General features: G+C 47.7%; 6 protein-coding genes across 6 annotated transcripts; 3 read left to right on the forward strand and 3 right to left on the reverse strand.

Annotated features, from left to right (window-relative positions):
- Positions 1-536: 536 nt before the first annotated feature.
- SEPMUDRAFT_92316 (uncharacterized protein) lies at positions 537-2,087 on the forward strand (the record flags this gene model as incomplete). The annotated part of the gene is made up of 2 exons (XM_016910584.1): positions 537-1,866; positions 1,903-2,087. Coding segments are annotated over 2 exons (1,515 nt in total), but the record flags the coding sequence as incomplete, so codon positions are not given.
- Positions 2,088-2,373: 286 nt separating this feature from the next.
- On the reverse strand, positions 2,374-3,652 carry SEPMUDRAFT_151517 (peptidase C12, ubiquitin carboxyl-terminal hydrolase 1). The gene has a single exon (XM_016906867.1). The coding sequence runs from the start codon at positions 3,503-3,505 to the stop codon at positions 2,759-2,761; it is 747 nt and encodes a 248-aa protein (XP_016757661.1). The 5' UTR covers positions 3,506-3,652; the 3' UTR covers positions 2,374-2,758.
- A 348-nt stretch (positions 3,653-4,000) lies between these two features.
- SEPMUDRAFT_151518 (P60-like protein) lies at positions 4,001-5,386 on the reverse strand. Its single transcript, XM_016906868.1, has one exon. It carries the CDS (start codon positions 5,366-5,368, stop codon positions 4,046-4,048), a length of 1,323 nt encoding a protein of 440 aa, XP_016757662.1. The 5' UTR covers positions 5,369-5,386; the 3' UTR covers positions 4,001-4,045.
- Positions 5,387-5,559: 173 nt separating this feature from the next.
- SEPMUDRAFT_72346 (ras-domain-containing protein) lies at positions 5,560-6,799 on the forward strand. Its single transcript, XM_016909986.1, has 3 exons — positions 5,560-5,895; positions 5,960-6,451; positions 6,506-6,799. The coding sequence occupies exons 1-3, from the start codon at positions 5,823-5,825 to the stop codon at positions 6,562-6,564; spliced, it is 624 nt and encodes a 207-aa protein (XP_016757663.1). The 5' UTR covers positions 5,560-5,822; the 3' UTR covers positions 6,565-6,799.
- Positions 6,800-7,084: 285 nt separating this feature from the next.
- Positions 7,085-9,810, reverse strand: SEPMUDRAFT_128186 (alcohol oxidase). Its single transcript, XM_016902198.1, has one exon. The coding sequence runs from the start codon at positions 9,354-9,356 to the stop codon at positions 7,323-7,325; it is 2,034 nt and encodes a 677-aa protein (XP_016757664.1). The 5' UTR covers positions 9,357-9,810; the 3' UTR covers positions 7,085-7,322.
- A 580-nt stretch (positions 9,811-10,390) lies between these two features.
- On the forward strand, positions 10,391-12,141 carry SEPMUDRAFT_151521 (DUF1753-domain-containing protein). Its single transcript, XM_016906869.1, has 2 exons — positions 10,391-10,691; positions 10,764-12,141. The coding sequence occupies exons 1-2, from the start codon at positions 10,656-10,658 to the stop codon at positions 11,748-11,750; spliced, it is 1,023 nt and encodes a 340-aa protein (XP_016757665.1). The 5' UTR covers positions 10,391-10,655; the 3' UTR covers positions 11,751-12,141.
- The last annotated feature ends 4,506 nt before the right edge of the window (positions 12,142-16,647 follow it).

The following is a 16,647-nucleotide window of genomic DNA, read 5'->3' on the forward strand; positions in this document are numbered from 1 at the left end:
GACTCCTCCGGGTCCCCCCCTTGCTGGCCCCGACGCCCTCCCCTTGCTCCATGCCACGCTTATCTCGGTGCCCCGGTCGCCGGTGACGTTTGCAGTAGTGTCTCATGACACGCTATTGTGAACGGGGGAAGTAGTTCCGCTGGCCGGATATCATCTCGTCAGTCTTGGTATGCAGTCGTTGGAGTTGCTTTCAGCCCTGGCCCTTGGGATGCTGGGCAGGACGGCAGGTCTATACCTTACCTTCCATGTTCTCTTCAGGCTCCGCTGGCGGGACTATCCACTGCACGGGCGACTACTGTTGTTGTGCTATGTCCTGACACTACTGCTGAACCAACTTCATTAGTACTCACTCGTTCATCGCGCTCCGACCTTATCGATATCAGACTACCGTACCGTACCTTCACCATACCGCCCGGCGCCACATTCCTCCAACTCTCCTCGGCTTTCCCTTTCACTTGTCAGCCGACTGCACTGTCAACGCGCACCCGACTTCACGCAAGGCACATGACATCTCCCACGGCGCCTCCACCTCGACGATGATTGCTACCAAGCGCTTCGCATTATTGACGCTGGGAGCTTTCATCGTCTTTCTGATCCCATTTCTCTTCGGCTACCACTTCACGACCATCAAGGATGTTTCTTTAGAATACATCAAGAATGCTTCCCGATCAAGAAGTTTCCACCTGCTCCTGCCTGCGACGGGACCGAACGTCGACTTCTGCAAATTGCTGCTCTCGGCCGCTGTCACAGGCTACCCTGAACCCATCTTCATCGGCTGGGATGGCCGGGGAATCTACAATGGCTCACAATCGCATTTGTTCAAGATCACGGAGACCTTGACCTATCTGCGCTCCCTTCCCCCGAGCGCGGACAGCGATCTCGTGCTGTTGCTGGACGCATATGACATTTGGCTGCAATTGCGTCCGGAAATCATGATTGAGAGGTATTATCATGTGCTCAAACAAAACGACCAACGAGTGAAGGAGGAAGGACTGCTCAACAGGTTTCACGGAGGGGCTCGCATCCATCACTCCATTGTTGTAGGCCCGGACAAAGTTCACTGGCCGCAAGGGGAAGAGGACGCAGCTACGTGGGCAGTCCCAGTGTCGATGCTGCCGGAGAATGCATTCGGACCTGATACGGACCACAACATGATCACAGCGAGGCCAAGATGGCTGAACAGTGGCACCATCATGGGACCCGTCAAGGATATCAGAGACTACTTCTCCGCCACGGTAGACATGCTAAGCCGGAAATACGACTCGAACTACGAGTTCCGCACGAGCGATCAATACTATTTCGCAGAAGTGTGGGCCGAGCAAGAAATCCAACGATCGCGTTTGCGCGATGGCGCCGACTTCGACGAGAAGCCCGACGTGGGGAACGGAGTCACTGGAATCGTGCCGGACATTCCCCCAGGCCGTCGAACCGAATTTCACGTCTGCCTCGATTACAGCCTCGAGTTATTCCAAACAGCCGCCGGTTTTGAGCGCCACCTGACTTGGATGCGACATAACCAGACATCCAAAGCATACCCTGATCTGACAACAAACCCAGATGACCCTGAACCAGAAGTCGCCTCGGGACCAGCCAAAGAGCTCCGAATCGACCAATGGCTCCTGCAAGACGACATTATGGCTTCGGAACCCCCATTCGCCGCCATAGACTCCTCATGGACAGACACGCCCCCCGAGCAAAGCTGGTCCGAAGCACTATTAGGCACCAACGTGGTCACCCAACTCGTATACCCCCTCTTCCACATCACAGGAGACAAGACCCTGCGTGATCGCTGGTGGCCGCGAATGTGGTTTCACCCTCACGCAGAACTGCTTTTGAAAGCAACAAAACACAACCAGCACTCGCGGAGTAACACTGCCCAATCGAGAAAAGCGGGATTGAGAGATGGCCAATACGTCTTTGCCACAGCCGCCGGAGCGACGTGGCGAGGTGCCCTCCCCATCATGGCGAGCCCCAGACCTGCGACTCTGGCGGGCCAGCAGGAGAAAGGTGGCGCGTGGATCGATACGGGCGAGTACGTGCCGTGGAATTACATGTGTGGTGCTTTTGAGGGTCCGCAGCTCTATATTGGGCAGGAAGACGCCGGGAGAGAAATGTCGCAGGAGGAAGTGAATGAAATGCTGGGGATTGTGCCAGTGGAATCCATGACAGAGTTGACGCCGACGTCGACGCCGACGCCGACGCCCATGCCGCAATGATCATCATCATCATCATGATTTGAACGGCCTGTTGTCATTTGCATAGCGACGGGGCGCGTTTGGGAAACATCAGAGCGTGGCGCGGTTTACAAGCGTTTGTATGTGTAGGTGTGCATTGTCCTGTTTTTGGTGACAGTGCACGAAAAAGATACCCCCCCTAGAGTAGATTGATACACTCGGAAACTATGAAGTTTTTCTTCCAAGTTCAGATGAACTGATCATTACCTCTTTCTTGTTCACTTCCATGCCCACAGCTCGAATTTCGTATATAGTCCTGCCCCTCCTCGTCCGCGTTCGTTCGAAATGGACGGAGAGAGAGCTCGGATTGATTTGACGTATACGAATGTGAGTCGTGGTATCGTGCTCGATGGCATGGCGAAATATTTTCTGTCTCGTTCTCTGCCGAGCTTGGAGTCCTTTCCTCAATAAGTTCCCATCGCTCATCCTACAGTAAGTAGAGCAACACAGTCTCTGTACCCCCCCTCTCTCTCAACGAGCATGTAAAAGTTTTATGGAAAACCACCCTCCCCTCCTCGTATTTCTCAATCCAACCCCTCTGCCAACGTAATCAGACTAAACCTCAGCTCTCCACCACCAGCCTCTTCCTCACGTTTCAGAAACGCTCGCACGCCCTTCTCCAGCGCAGCCGGACTCAACACATCATCTTCCACACCTAGCTCGCCTCGATCGAGCGGTCCTTTCCGTCTCCCATCCAATTCCCACAAATGACCATTTTTCCCCTTGACGAAACACACATAGTGCAAATCAATACTATCGTCTGCCGAAGGCGCAGCCGAATCTCCTGTTGCAGCTGCAGCTTGATGTGCAGTTTCTAACGCCTCCGTATCCTCTAGTAATTCCGCTCGGGCCCTAGGATCCAATGTCACAGCTTTCTTCACGAGCTCATCTAAATCTGTTCCGGGTTCAATATATGTACGTGCTGGACCGTTGCTCACGCCGTGGAGCAAGCCGATGAGACCGCATGCGTTGCCGATGGTTTGTTTGTACCAGATGACATCTTCGGCTTCGCCTCTGCCGGAGTATTCGGGTTTGTCGAGGTCTTCGGTCGTGCGGAATTTCTCGTACGTGTCCGAGACGGGAAAGACGAGGAGGAGAGCGTGTGCTGGGCGCGGAATGAAGGCGAGGAGGTCGGGGTCGTCGATGGAGAAGACGTCGTGGAATGCTAGCGATTTGGAGAGGCCGAGGTTGTGGATGAGGGAGGTCATCACTTCGGGGTTGGCCTCGAGGGGGATGAAGCGCTTGTTGCGCTTGCCTGGTGCTGTCGACATCTTTTGGGAGGTTCGGAGCTGTTGTGGTGAGTGGGAGGTGCTGAGGCAGAGGCAGAGGGGTGGGGGGAGATATAGGTGGTGATGGAGTGCAACAAACTAAGGTAGGTAGGAACAAGACAGCAAACAACGTCAGCCCACCGAGACGACTTGCCTTTAATTGGTCACAGAGTACCTGTAGTCGGTGAATGCCAGGTCAAGCAAGAGACTGACAACGACCACTTCACACTGCTGCGTGGAGTAAAGAAGATGATGAAGTGAAGTTGCGCGAAGGTTGAACAGCGACGGAGGTAGGCGTGGAACTAGAACTAAACCTTGGTCTGTGGCACCACGCTCCCCCCAGCCAACGACGGCACGCCAATGACATCTCCGTCTATGTCATGGCATCTGCCGTTATGTCTGCTATTGCCTGTGTTCACAAATATCCGCGTGTGTTCACTTCTACAGCATGCATCGCGGGTGTTGATTACAAGGAATGATGATCGTGCTGGCAAATCTACTAGAGCCATTATTATTCGACGCATGTCAGATATCAAACGACATCTACTTGAGTTGCCAATCTTTGTACGTCCACTTCTCCCTCCGCATAGTCTGCTTCTGCTTGACTTGTCCCACTTTCTTCCTCGGTTCCAGTTTCCCATTGATGATCTTGTTCCGGTAACTGTCCGTCAAGAGTGATCCCTCTGGCTTGAGTCGTCGCAGGCTGTCTTGCAACTCGTCTGCAAGCTGAACTTCCAATGGGGCATCAGGAACCTGTACCTTCCCGAATCTCCGCTTCCGCACTTCGAGCCCGTCTTCATCCTCGTCACTGGCAGACGAATCGTCCACCACCGCGACAATGCCTTGGCGAGCTCGTTCCTTTGCAGCGACTTCTCTTGCAATTTGCTTGATCCGTCGCTCCTGTGCGTCTCGTATCTTTTGCTTCTTCTCCCATTTTTCTTTTGCTTCCCTCTCCTTTCTCGCCTTGACCTTGTTGCGTTCAGTCGGTGTCTTTCGCGGTTTCTGCTTTTGCACGTGTATTTCAGCTTCTCCCTCGGACTGGATGCCGTCCCATTCGCTCTCCCATGCGCTCTCGTAGTCGGTAGCGTGCTCGTCTTTCTCATTGGCCTCTACTTGTGCGGCGATCTCTTCCGCCTTTCGATCGTACTCGAGCTGAGCTTGTTCAGCCGCAAGTCGTGCCTTTTCTGCTTCTACTGCTGCAGCTCCCTCCTTCTCTAGTAGCGCTGACCAGTCGCCCACAAGGGGATTGTAACTCTTCCCGCCCGCCGGCTTGAGGACCGCAGCAACAGCCTTTCCAGATGCCGTAAGAGGGGTCGGTGCTTGTTTGAGTGAGGCGGGCGCGACTTTGTCTCTCTTTTTCTCCAAAAAAGTGTACTGTTCTTCCGGCTGTGGTTCTGGCACTCCCCACAGGTCGTTGCTCGCTTGATCGTCCACAATGATGCCAATCTGACCCCCGTCTGCCACCTTGCGCAGTCGTGCCAATTCCCGGTGTGAGATGTACTTGCCGTTCGCTTTGACTCGCTTCCCGTCCACTCCGCTACCCGAGTGGTCCTCTGCCTTCCTCTTCCGCGCTGGCTGCAACGGATCGACTTTGCTGCTTCTCGCAGCCAGGATCTCGTCGACCTTCAGCACCTTCCTGCTTTTCTGTTTGCGTTCGATCTCCGGATCACCAGTGATATCCGTCGCAAACAATTCATCAGATGTCTTCTCCTTGATTGGCCCGCCCTGAATAATCTCTGCGCGCAGATTGTCGAGACCAGCGGAGACTTCGGTGATGTCGACATTTTTGCGCCACGCCTTCTTGCCCTTCCTCGATGGCTGGCTATATGTCGCCGGAGCGACCGCAGTCTTGTTGTCGTCGGCCATGGTGTGGTAATGGGGCGGGAAGACGCGGTGGTGTTCTTTCGACATGAACGGGACTGGAGGCGAACAGAATATTATTTCCGTCCGAGGGGTCTTCTCGGGCTGACTCAGGGTCCATTGCTTGACAGGGATCTGCGCGGCTGCCACACGACCAGTGCTCCTTTCTGGCCGCGTCGCTGGACGTCCCAACCATTGCCGGCTACCACTACATACGCTGCATGCATACTTGGAATAGCATTGCTTGAATGCTGACTGTGTCGATCGCATTTAAAGACGATTCACGTCCTTTGAGACATCCCATTCCCGATCCGGCCTGCAACAGAAGCAACACCGTCGACATCAACCAGGCGCACGAGCAGGAGTGCATCGTACACCGAACCGCCAGCCACACACGATATCGCACAGTACATCTGCACCAAGACACACGCCACCCCTCTACAATCCCGCAATCGCCGCAATGGCACAAGCAGTGGGCTCCTACACGAACCCGCTCAAGAAGTTCAAGCTGGTCTTCTTGGGCGAACAGTCTGGTATGCATGCTACTGCACTACTAACACTACCCCTTCTCCACACTCTCTAATCAATACCTGCCAGTCGGCAAGACATCCCTCATCACGCGCTTCATGTACGACTCCTTCGACAGTACCTACCAAGCCACAATAGGAATCGACTTCCTCTCCAAAACCATGTACCTCGAGGACCGAACCGTACGCCTGCAGCTCTGGGATACAGCAGGCCAAGAACGGTTTCGATCTCTCATCCCATCCTATATCCGCGACTCGTCCGTAGCTGTTGTTGTTTACGATATCACGAGCAAAAAGTCCTTCGAGCAGACGCGGAAATGGGTGGATGACGTGAGAGGTGAACGAGGAAGTGATGTGATTATTGTGCTGGTGGGCAACAAGACCGACTTGGGCGAGAAGAGAGAGGTCACGGCGCAGCAGGGAGAGGAAGAGAGTAAGAGATTGGGATGCATGTTCGTGGAGACGAGCGCGAAGGTGGGGCACAACGTAAAAGGGCTGTTCAAGAAGATCGCTCAGGCCCTACCTGGAATGGAGGGAGAAGGTCAACAAGGGCCCGCGAACAGTAAGTGTCGAACATGTATAATGGTGGGTGAGGATAAGCTAACATGAAATGCAGCCATCGATGTGAATGTCAACGCGGCAAAGCCTGAGAGCGAAGGTGGTTGCAACTGCTAGGCGACGAATTGCTATCAATGTACAGAGTGATTAGTCAGAATTTGATCAGAAGTGATTGTGCGGTATGATCAGGTAATGCAGCATGGCGCTCGAGGCGCTTGAGTCTGATACGCCCAAAATGAAGGAGATTTTGTACTTACGGTGCGGCATAGCTGCGAATGAAACTGATTCGTGTAAAGCAATCACTGGCGAACAGCCAGACACATCCCGCGATGGTAACGAGGTACTAACTAAGGTACTTGAAAACGGACTCTTAGGCAGCGAGATAAAACTTTTAATCAATGTTGCCATTGTTGCGCACTCAACCCCCCCCCCCCCCCCTACGAGCCATTGTCGCGATGCAGCGAAGTCACCCGCCGCGTCGAGAAGCTGCTCCGGAATACCACCCACGAGAAAGCGAGAATGATACAGAGACACTCAACCGATGGAAGTAGAAAGGATGATGCCCAAGGTAGGAATGCACGATGATGATTTAGGTATGTGCTGTTGATGGTAGCTGTCATGGAAGTACATGTATGAGGGAACATGGGCGACAGTGGTGACCACGATATTCACTGGGCAGACTACAACGCCGCTGATATGCGACTTTCCACAGAAGACCGTGGTTTCTTCCTCATCCTTATATCAAGCAATGTGTCTACCGCCATCACAACGTGCCGGGATCAACAGCTTGGGCTCATGCAACTTGGCACCATGGCATCCACCTTTACAGCTCAGCTTAGCTCAGCCCAGTCCAGTCTAGATGCAGCCCATTCTAATTAGCGTCCCTGCACAATGTCATCTGCAATCTTCTCCGCCAGCGCATAAATTGTACTCTGCAAATGTCCTGGCGGCAGCAGCGGGAAACTTGAAGCATCCACCACCCTCAATTTCTCCACGCCAAACACTCGAGCACCACTATCCACCACAGCCATCGAATCCTCGCGTTTGCCCATCTTGCACGTACACGACGCGTGCCATACCGTCATGAAACTCGATCGAATGAGGTCCAAAATCTCCTCGTCAGTGTCAACGTCGGGACCGGGCCAGTATTCTGCAGAGCCGTCGTCCTGTTTGATGGTGATGGATTGGAGTTCGGGAGTATCCCAGATCTCTCGCATGCGACGGAACCAGGAGACGGCGACTTCTTGGTCTGCTTTAGTGGTAAGGTAATTTGGAGTTATGATGGGAGCATCGTTGATATCGGAGGATGTGATGGTGATGTTTCCTCTCGATGTCAGTGCATTCATGATGCCGAAGATGGTGGCGTATTGGTTAAAATTGAGCGGTTGTTGGAGTAATGGGAACATGAAATCACCAATGTACGCGTTGGCTGTGGAGACTTCGATTTCGGGCCAGTCTGGTGGGAATTGTGACATTGCCGCTCTAGTTTCTTCGGACCATGTGGAACGGTATTTCTCGGGGAGTTTCTCCCAGCCAATCAGTTCGGCTACATTGGATGTCAACGGGCCTGTTGGCGGCACGGCAAGATAGTCTGCCAAAGTCTCGGCCAGTACGACAGGGTCACGGAAGACTTTTGATAAGGTGTCGAAAGCGACCTCGTGCGTTGGGCCTAGAAATATATGATCCCACATGTTCTGTCCCACGCCCTCGAGCGCCGAGACGACCGGAATTCCGAAGGAGTCGAGAGTGCTTTTTGGCCCAATACCAGATACCATGAGTAGATGGGGCGATTGGAACGCGCCTGCGCTTAGGATCACTTCCTTGCTGGCATATATTGTTCTCTCGAGAAGAGCAAGGGTATTGACTTTGACGCCGACAGCAGTGGTTCCATTGAATATGATCTGTTTCGCGGTTGTCTGCGTAAAGACCTTGAGTTTCGAGGTATCCTCAATAAGCCGAAGATAATCATCCGAAGCGCTCCTGGACTGTGTTTCCGGTCTGATGGTTGCCTGCGCGTAGTGATACCCGAGTAGTTTACCACTGTTGAATTCTGTAGTGACTTTCATCCCAACAGACTTCAGGCCCTGCTCTAGCCACGATGTCCAGGTGGAGACGAAATTCGTGTAGCTTACCTGAACTGGCCCTCCGGGAGTGGTGAAGTCGTTTGCATCGTACAGGGTAGTCGCGTTGGCCGGGCGAACTTCAGTGTTGGGAGGCGTGAAACTGACACTCTTCTCAAAGTAAGGCTGAAGATTCACGAGCCGATAGCTGTCGTCCCCGACCTGGTCAGCCCACATATCGTAGGCTTGGGAGGACGATCGGTGATAAATCATGAAGTTGAGAGCGGACGTGCCCCCTAGTGCCTTTCCACGAGCATAATGCAATCGTCGCTGACCCGTGCCCTCTTGTGGTTCCGTCGTGAAGCCCCAGTCCACAAGTGGGAACTGATCGAGCGAGTTCCATCCTGCACCAAAGAATGCGCCTGTTGGTGTCGTACCTAGCACAGGCTTCCCAAGCTGGTAGAAGAGTCCAGCCTCGACAATCGCTACTGTGAAGCCGGCCTCGGCCAGTCTCACGCCGACCGGAATACCAGCAGTACCGCCGCCCACAATGACATAATCGAATGTTTGTTCCTCGCCCAAGACACCATCGAGGCCTCCCAGCACACCTTGCACGAGGCCCTGGCCCGAAGCCGTCTGCTGGACGACCTCCAAGAGCGGATTGAGGATAGAAGATCCAGGTAGATTTGAAGAAGCGACTGTATCAAGAACTGGACCGGTGAGTTTCGAAACAGCAGTGAGCACCGGGCTCAGAAGATCAGAAAGCTGGCGAACTTGCACAGGCCATGCAGAGGAAGTTGACAGTAAGCATGCCGAAAGTACGATCGGCCAACCTGCGAAGCGCATCATGCACAACAGTGCGATGATTGGAGAATGTTTGTATGCAGCGAGCGACTGAGGGTGAGAATGAAAGGAGTGGAAAATAGATGGAGACGATAATGGAAAGTCGCAGAATGAAGTCTGCACTCTCAGAGTCTCAAACCTTAAAAGGAGATATTCGGTTGCAGTCATGTGGGTTTGGCGTTAGTAGATAGTAGTGTCGACGAACATTGCGCTATCGTGAGACGCTACAGGGTCTCTTTACTGGTTGGTAATCTCGGCTGGCTCGTTCGAGGCGCGTTGATCAATGCGGAGCACAGAACATGCAGCAAGTTCAGCATTGCAAACAGTCCGCTTGAAAGACCAGAGGTATGGCTCTCAGATAGTAGCCATTGTCCTTTTGGGATCAAAGGCGCGGCGCCACGTTGTGGGTTCTTTGGATGCCGCTTCTACATTCATCATGGTTTGTCCTGGTGAAGGAGTTCTGTCTGTCTCGGGCGCTAGCACTAAACCACTGACGGCGACGGATTAGTTCTGATGCTGGCCCTTGCTTGCAGGCAGAAAAAGTCGCCAAGAACGCGCCTCTCCTCCATCAGTGCGATGGTATAAGCGAGACAGGTGCCCGCTGTCGTTGACGGTGATGGGCATGGGCGAAAACCTCGCGGACGACTCTCTCGTCCGCCACATCAGCAGATCAGGTCAGGCGCAGCATGAGCACATCGGGTAGTCGGATCGCCGCAGGGGTGAGAATAGCAAAGAAGTGTCTGAGGAACGTCGGCGGAAACGGAAACGTCGCGAGCGGTGTATCCTGCATTGGTAGGTACATTAAATGCGCTGTATAGAGTCGGTATACGGAGGTACTGGAAGGCGGTAAGAATAGAAGGCGAAGATGAAAGAAGTGATGTCGTCCAAGCCCACAAAAACGCAAATTTGATGCTCGTCAAGACGGAAGGCCGTCTTCCGAGGCAGCCGCAGCCGCGAGCGCCGTGCATCACTTCATCGTGCATGTCCTGCCTGTGCACTCCTGCTTGGGACCCTCCAGCCTCCAGCCTCCCTGTCCTGTTCGACCATGATTATTTCTGAAACACAAACACCGACTTCACCTCGTCCACAACCCTTTCGCCGCACAACAAACCCAATAAACCCTCTTTGCGCTGCCACTGTACTCCTGACCACCCACTCAGTATAACGACGCCCCTCCGAAGCACAAATTCGCCTTCGGGCTCGCGACACGAGCTTTGCACTGGACGGGACCAGACGACGCGAGACGGGCCCCGAGCGAGACAACCTTCGGGCAGCGAAGTCTCCCAGACACACAGAGTAGGCGACATGGCGCCGACTATACTACGCTTCCCCAAGCCGAGGGTGCGTGCGCTGCTCTTTTCATCCCCCCTCTCTCTCTGACTGGCTATACCGTACTGACAGAAGCCCTTCCAGAGCCTCCTCCATTTCGTCTCCCTACGGACCGCGACAGAGTTCATCAGCTTCACGTTGGCGATCAACAAAGTCACCGGACTCTATGGCATTCTCGCCCTCTTCACCGGATATGACCTCAACGGCCTACAGCTCAGCCACTACATTTACTCGCTCGTCGTATTCGGCCTCATCCTATACCTCATGCCCAGCATACGGCGGCCCGATCAGCCACTCCGCAACGTCGCCCTCGCATATGTCTACGTGATCGACACCATTGTCAACGGCATCTATACCACCCTCTTCAGCATGGGCTGGTTCCTACTGCTTTCGCAACACCTCGAGGAGCCCGGCAAGGACAACCCCCTCAATGGAAGCCACAACGTCGGAGGTGCCAGCACTATGGGAGACACAGCAGGCTTCACGCATCCAGAACACAACGTGACCGAAGTCAATGTCATTGCAAAGCCGGGTTCGGGCATTCTGCCGGGACAAGAGGCGGTTGTATTCGGCGCAGGGTCAGGTCCAGCAGCTATCGGCGGGGCTGTCTTACAAAGCGATAGCATGACGAGCATTGCATTACTAGCACTCTTCACAGTGGTGCGAGTATACTTTTGCCTCGTGGTCATGAGCTACGCCAGGAGTATGCTCAGGCAGTACGTCGCACAGGCGAGCTCGAGCAGCCCGCAATACAGCAGTAGCGAGACTGCGGATGCCACCATGGCGCCATCGCCTTTCGCACTAGACCGACAGGAAGGCGCAGGCTGGACAGGAAAGCTTGGAAGGGCTATGCTTAGACTTCCCAGCAAGAGATACTGGCTAGGACGGGAGGAGACCGACAATCAGAGCGAATGGGAACGAGCTACCAGTGGTCGGTTCGAAAGCGGGAGAAATGGCGGCAAGCCACTGCGCATCAAGGTACCCGAAACTGGAGTAGGTGAGCGTGAGAGACGAGCACGCAGCGGGACTGGTCCACCTCTACCCCTCAAGGTTACCAAAGGACCCGAATAGTATCTCCGATGGGATTGTGAGAAAGGCATGCTGTGGGCGACGACTGACCAGAAAATCACCACTGGCGATTTGGCTGGCGCGGAACAGAGCGTTGTCTCTCACAGGAACAGGAAATGGCGCCTCTGCAACATAATGACATTAAGATGACACGCTTCAGGTCCCAGGGAATGGAAAGGAGGGCAGGTGGTCGATTTTGGATTGCGGCATGGCATGAATGGAGTGATATCCGTCCCCAGTTTCTTTTTTAATTTTCCCCCGAGCAAGCCAAACGAGATGGGCAGACAGGAAAGTGCCCGACTACAGAAATGTACAGTTTGCATAGACCTACGAAGCAGCATAGCGATAACTTCTTGTAGCTGTTCATCTTTAATGAGTACAATCTTATATCTCTATACCTACCTACTTTACAATGTTTACACGCTATCTCAGATAGTTGAATGGGCTTGATCTTGCAGTGAAAGTCTTTTTGCTTTCTTCTTTTTCTTACATTGCAAAGACAGTTAGTACTGGGAGTCCACTTTACAGGATGCACGGTAGTCCCCGAGAATAAACGGCGACGTGAACTAAGGTATACCTACTCTTCGGCGAAGGGGCTGGCCAGGGTCAGTCAGTACCTCCCTACCTAGGCATGAACGACCTAGGTATTGCAAACATACCTACCAGGCACATGTAGGTAGGTAGGTACATGAAGAATTGTAGATACATGTAGTCAGCGTCTAAATTTCTCTTCATCGGTCTACAAAAGGCGAGGCGATTGACTCTATCTGTCCGATTAAGCCAGGGTGGTCCCCAATCAAAGTTATGCCAAGACTTTGATTGAAGTTTGATTAATTAACCAATCAAAGTTAAGAGACCTTAGGTTTGACCAAACTCTTAGCAATCAAAGTTAAGGGGGCCTTAACTTTGACAACTTTAAGGTTTGACTAGGGGTAGGGGGGAAGGGAAAAATTCTGACTAAGGTACCTATATATAGTGTTCAATCTAGCAAACTTAGGCTTTCAAACTAGGTATCCTATACCTTATTCTTATATTTCTTGAATTCCTTAATATCCTAAGCTTTACTAATTTCAGGATTGTCTAACTTAATAACCTCCTATCTTAGCTAACTCTTTAATACTATAACAGATTGAATAGTTCCCTCCTTAAGACGATTCCTCTACTTAGTTACTATATACCTAGTCTTACTAAATGTTCCTTTAGGCTTATTAGATATTAGAGGGATACTCAAGATATTAATAGCTATTATTAATAGTAAGGGCTACTTATTTCGCTTCCCCTACTACTATACAATAAGAGGAGAGGTATTACCTTTAATATCCTCTATCTTCAACCTGAATTTGCTAGAAAATAGGAGTTGCTTTAGATACTAATTAAGCTTATTATCTAGGGTACTAAGATTTACCTTCTACTCTTCCTTATTACTTAAATTATAAATATCTATATTATAATTAGTCCTCTTTGCCTTATCTGTCTTAGCCTTTTTTCTTGCTAGTAATAAAGGAATAATAATATAGGGATTCTCCTTATCCTTATACTCTTGCTATAATACCCTAATATTGTCCTTAACAACTTTGATCTTAGTATTAGTAAACTTCTGTTAAGTAATAGAAGGCTAATTATCTAAGCCTACAACAGTTCTTGTCCTCCTAAACTAATAGATATTGTTATTTAGATTTAAGATAATAGCTACTATATAAACTTGATAATAGAAGAGCTTTTCCTAATATACTTCCAATTTCCTAAGACTACGCTTAAGGTTGAGTTAATAGTATAACTTATAAGCTTAGCCTTGTCTCGAATTTCTCAACCTATCTTTATTACTACCCTACTAGTTGAACTAGATATTATTAGCTTTAGTAAGGAATAGGTTAAGATTAGAAGATTCTATCCGGATTTCTAAGGTATCTAGAAAGGCCTGAAGGTTGTTAGTTAAAAGCGGTAGGGAAGATTAGTAAATAGAGTCCTTAACAAGATCCTAAGTAGCTAGTCTAGTAAAGTGTAAAGATTCATTAGTATAGCCTAGAGTGTTAGTATTGCTAAGCTCTTAAAGTACTTGCTATAGGTATTCCCTAATCTTTAAGAATTTAGGAATAATATAATAGATATAACTATAATTGCCTAGTTAACCTTAAAGCTTGATTGTAAGATCCTTAATTAGTCTAAGAATCTTCTAATATATCCTTAATTCAAGCTAATTATTTGGAGAAAGCTTATTTATTAGTATCTTAGGTAGATCTTTTTTCTTCGGAAGTATCTTGCGATTTAGGTTGTTTCTCTTAATCTTACGAATTCGTTCGTTATACTACTCCTTATAGTTATACTATTTCCGCTTCTTAGTAGCAATAAACTACTTAATAGTATCCTAAAGATATAAAGCCCTAGTAATTATCTTATAGATACTGTTCTATCTAGTATTATTGTCCCTTACTAAGGTATAGAGAATACTATTAAAGCTTTTGTTAGTATACTTTGTAAGTTATTTAATATATTGTTAAAGAGTAGTAAATACTTCTATCCTCTAAATAGAACTATAAATATAGATAATAATATTGTATAGCTTGCTAACACTTCCCCTACTTCTCTAAAGCTTTGCCTAAGTCTTATTATCCTTAAGAAGATTCTCTTGTTATTAGGTAAGAGGTAAGCTATTATTATTCAATTAAGTACTAATTATAATGCTTTAAGCAATAAGATTCAGAATATAGCTAATACAGCGGACTCTTCTCTTAAAAGGATCAAAATAATACTCTATAGTAAGTACATCTATTACTATATTATTGTTTATTATATTATTAGAGGTAAACTATCCTAGCCTACTTTGAATTTGAAATATTTTAAAGGTTTTTATTATAGTCTAGCTAATATTTTTACCCTTATAGCCTCTATAATAGGTAGGAATACTAATAAGGAAGTTCTATTAGCGAAGATTAGTATCTATAAAGTAAACAATAATACCTACTAAAGATATATTGTTGCTAGATAACTAGAGATCAAAGCTAATATAAATCTTTAAGACAGCTTTAGAGAGCATCTCCTAGACAATAGGAATATAGTTATAGAAAAGCTTTATTACCTATCTTCTAACTGTTTAATAACTAACTAATAATTCTACAATAAGTAGGTTAAGGTAATTAAGAAGGGTTTTGAAGTATAGGGTCTTAATAGTTCTAAAAGGAATATTGTCTAGAATAATCTAGGAGAGAAGTAAAAGAAAGAACTTCTTTAGATCAAAGCTACTTAAGAGATAAGTTGCAATATCAGTAGTACTTTAAACATCTAGATTAAGCTTGTATTTAGCAATAATACCTTAGTTCCTAAAGATTCCCTTCCTTTTTAAGGGAGGAATAAGTCTAAACTTATTAATAAAGTACTTATTTAGAAGATAGTTTGTTATAGGGTTGGTTTGTTGCTTGTAGGAAAAGATAATAGGAGAGTCTTTAGTATACTTCTTTCTATCCTAAACATATCTTGTATAGATCTAGAAGCGAGCATCGTCCTTATTACTAAGTTAGAAACTATTAGATTCGTTCCAAATAAAGCTTGTCTAAGTTCTTAAAGGCATAATTAAGTAGTACTTTGTACCCTATTATACCTAGCTCTTATTAATAACTTGAATTGTTTCTTTAATTATCTCTTTCAGAATATTATTATTCTCTTTAGTCTCCTAGCCCTCTAGGCTTTTATCTTCCTAATTATCTACTGCAACCTAGCTAATTAAGTCTAATATATTAAAACCAGAGAGAACACTTGTTTAACTTACTAGGGGATAGCTTATTTCCGAGGGTAGTACTTTGTTTAGAATATATTAGGCCTATTAAAGCATTAGCTGACTACTACTTGCTCCTTTCTTAATATCTCTAAAGATATTATAGGTTTAGATGTCTGTTGTTAGTCCGATTGCTAAGGCTCTAGAGTTAGAATAGAGTACTTAATTAGTATTGTTATAGCTAATACTAGAGATAGTCGCGAGGGATGCCTCTAAAGGAGGTTAAGGATTTGACTCCTACTAAGTAGGTTCCTAGCTTATATCTATTTAATATAGTATCCTTAATAGATTGATTCTTATTACTAGTTAGTATAGAGTGCAGAGTTTTCAGATTACGCCCGTAAATTAAGTTTAGCCTCCTTCTATAACTTTATCAAGTATTAATACTATAATATTTAGGGTTGCCCAAAATATATAAGACTTGTAAGTATAGACCTATATCTCTAACCAGTCTAATAGTTAGATTAGCAATATCAAACAATATATTCCTTAGGAGAAAGATATTAATTAAGCAAGAATTGGAGGTATAGTAATCAAAAAACCGAATTACTTATTTTCCTAGAATTGCCTTTATTTTAGAAGACATATATCAACTATATTAGGTATACTACAACATTTTTGGTAGTAAGAATATATAAACTACTATTATTAATAGGGATCTGGTATTTTCTTTAATACTAAGATACTCAAAATTGATTAGAGTCTTAATACCTAAAGGCTAAAGAGAGACAGTTACTTAATCTTTAAGCCTTAAGGTATTAAGACTCAAAAGGTACAAACTCCTTAAAAACAAAGTATTAAAGCTCTACTAACTTTTGCTTACCTAAGACTGTATTATTAAAAAACCCTTACTTCTTAACTAAACTCCTTGTTATACCTTAACTCTATTACTATCTTATTTGCTATCCTTTCCTTTACTAGCTTAATACTTAGCTAGCTACTAAGCATTAAAAGCCCTAATCTCCTCCTAGACATCCAGATAGACAAATTAGAAAGCCTAATTAAGCCTTATTAACTAAGTGCGTTGATCTTTATTAGTATCTATTAGGTAGGTAATAGTAAATTGCCTAGGTAGAAGGCGTTAATCAGCTCTGTTAAAGCGACTAATAGTATTGATATCCAGATTATTAT

This window comes from Sphaerulina musiva, assembly GCF_000320565.1.
Source record: "Sphaerulina musiva SO2202 unplaced genomic scaffold SEPMUscaffold_10, whole genome shotgun sequence".
NCBI classification, from domain to species: Eukaryota; Fungi; Ascomycota; class Dothideomycetes; order Mycosphaerellales; family Mycosphaerellaceae; genus Sphaerulina; species Sphaerulina musiva.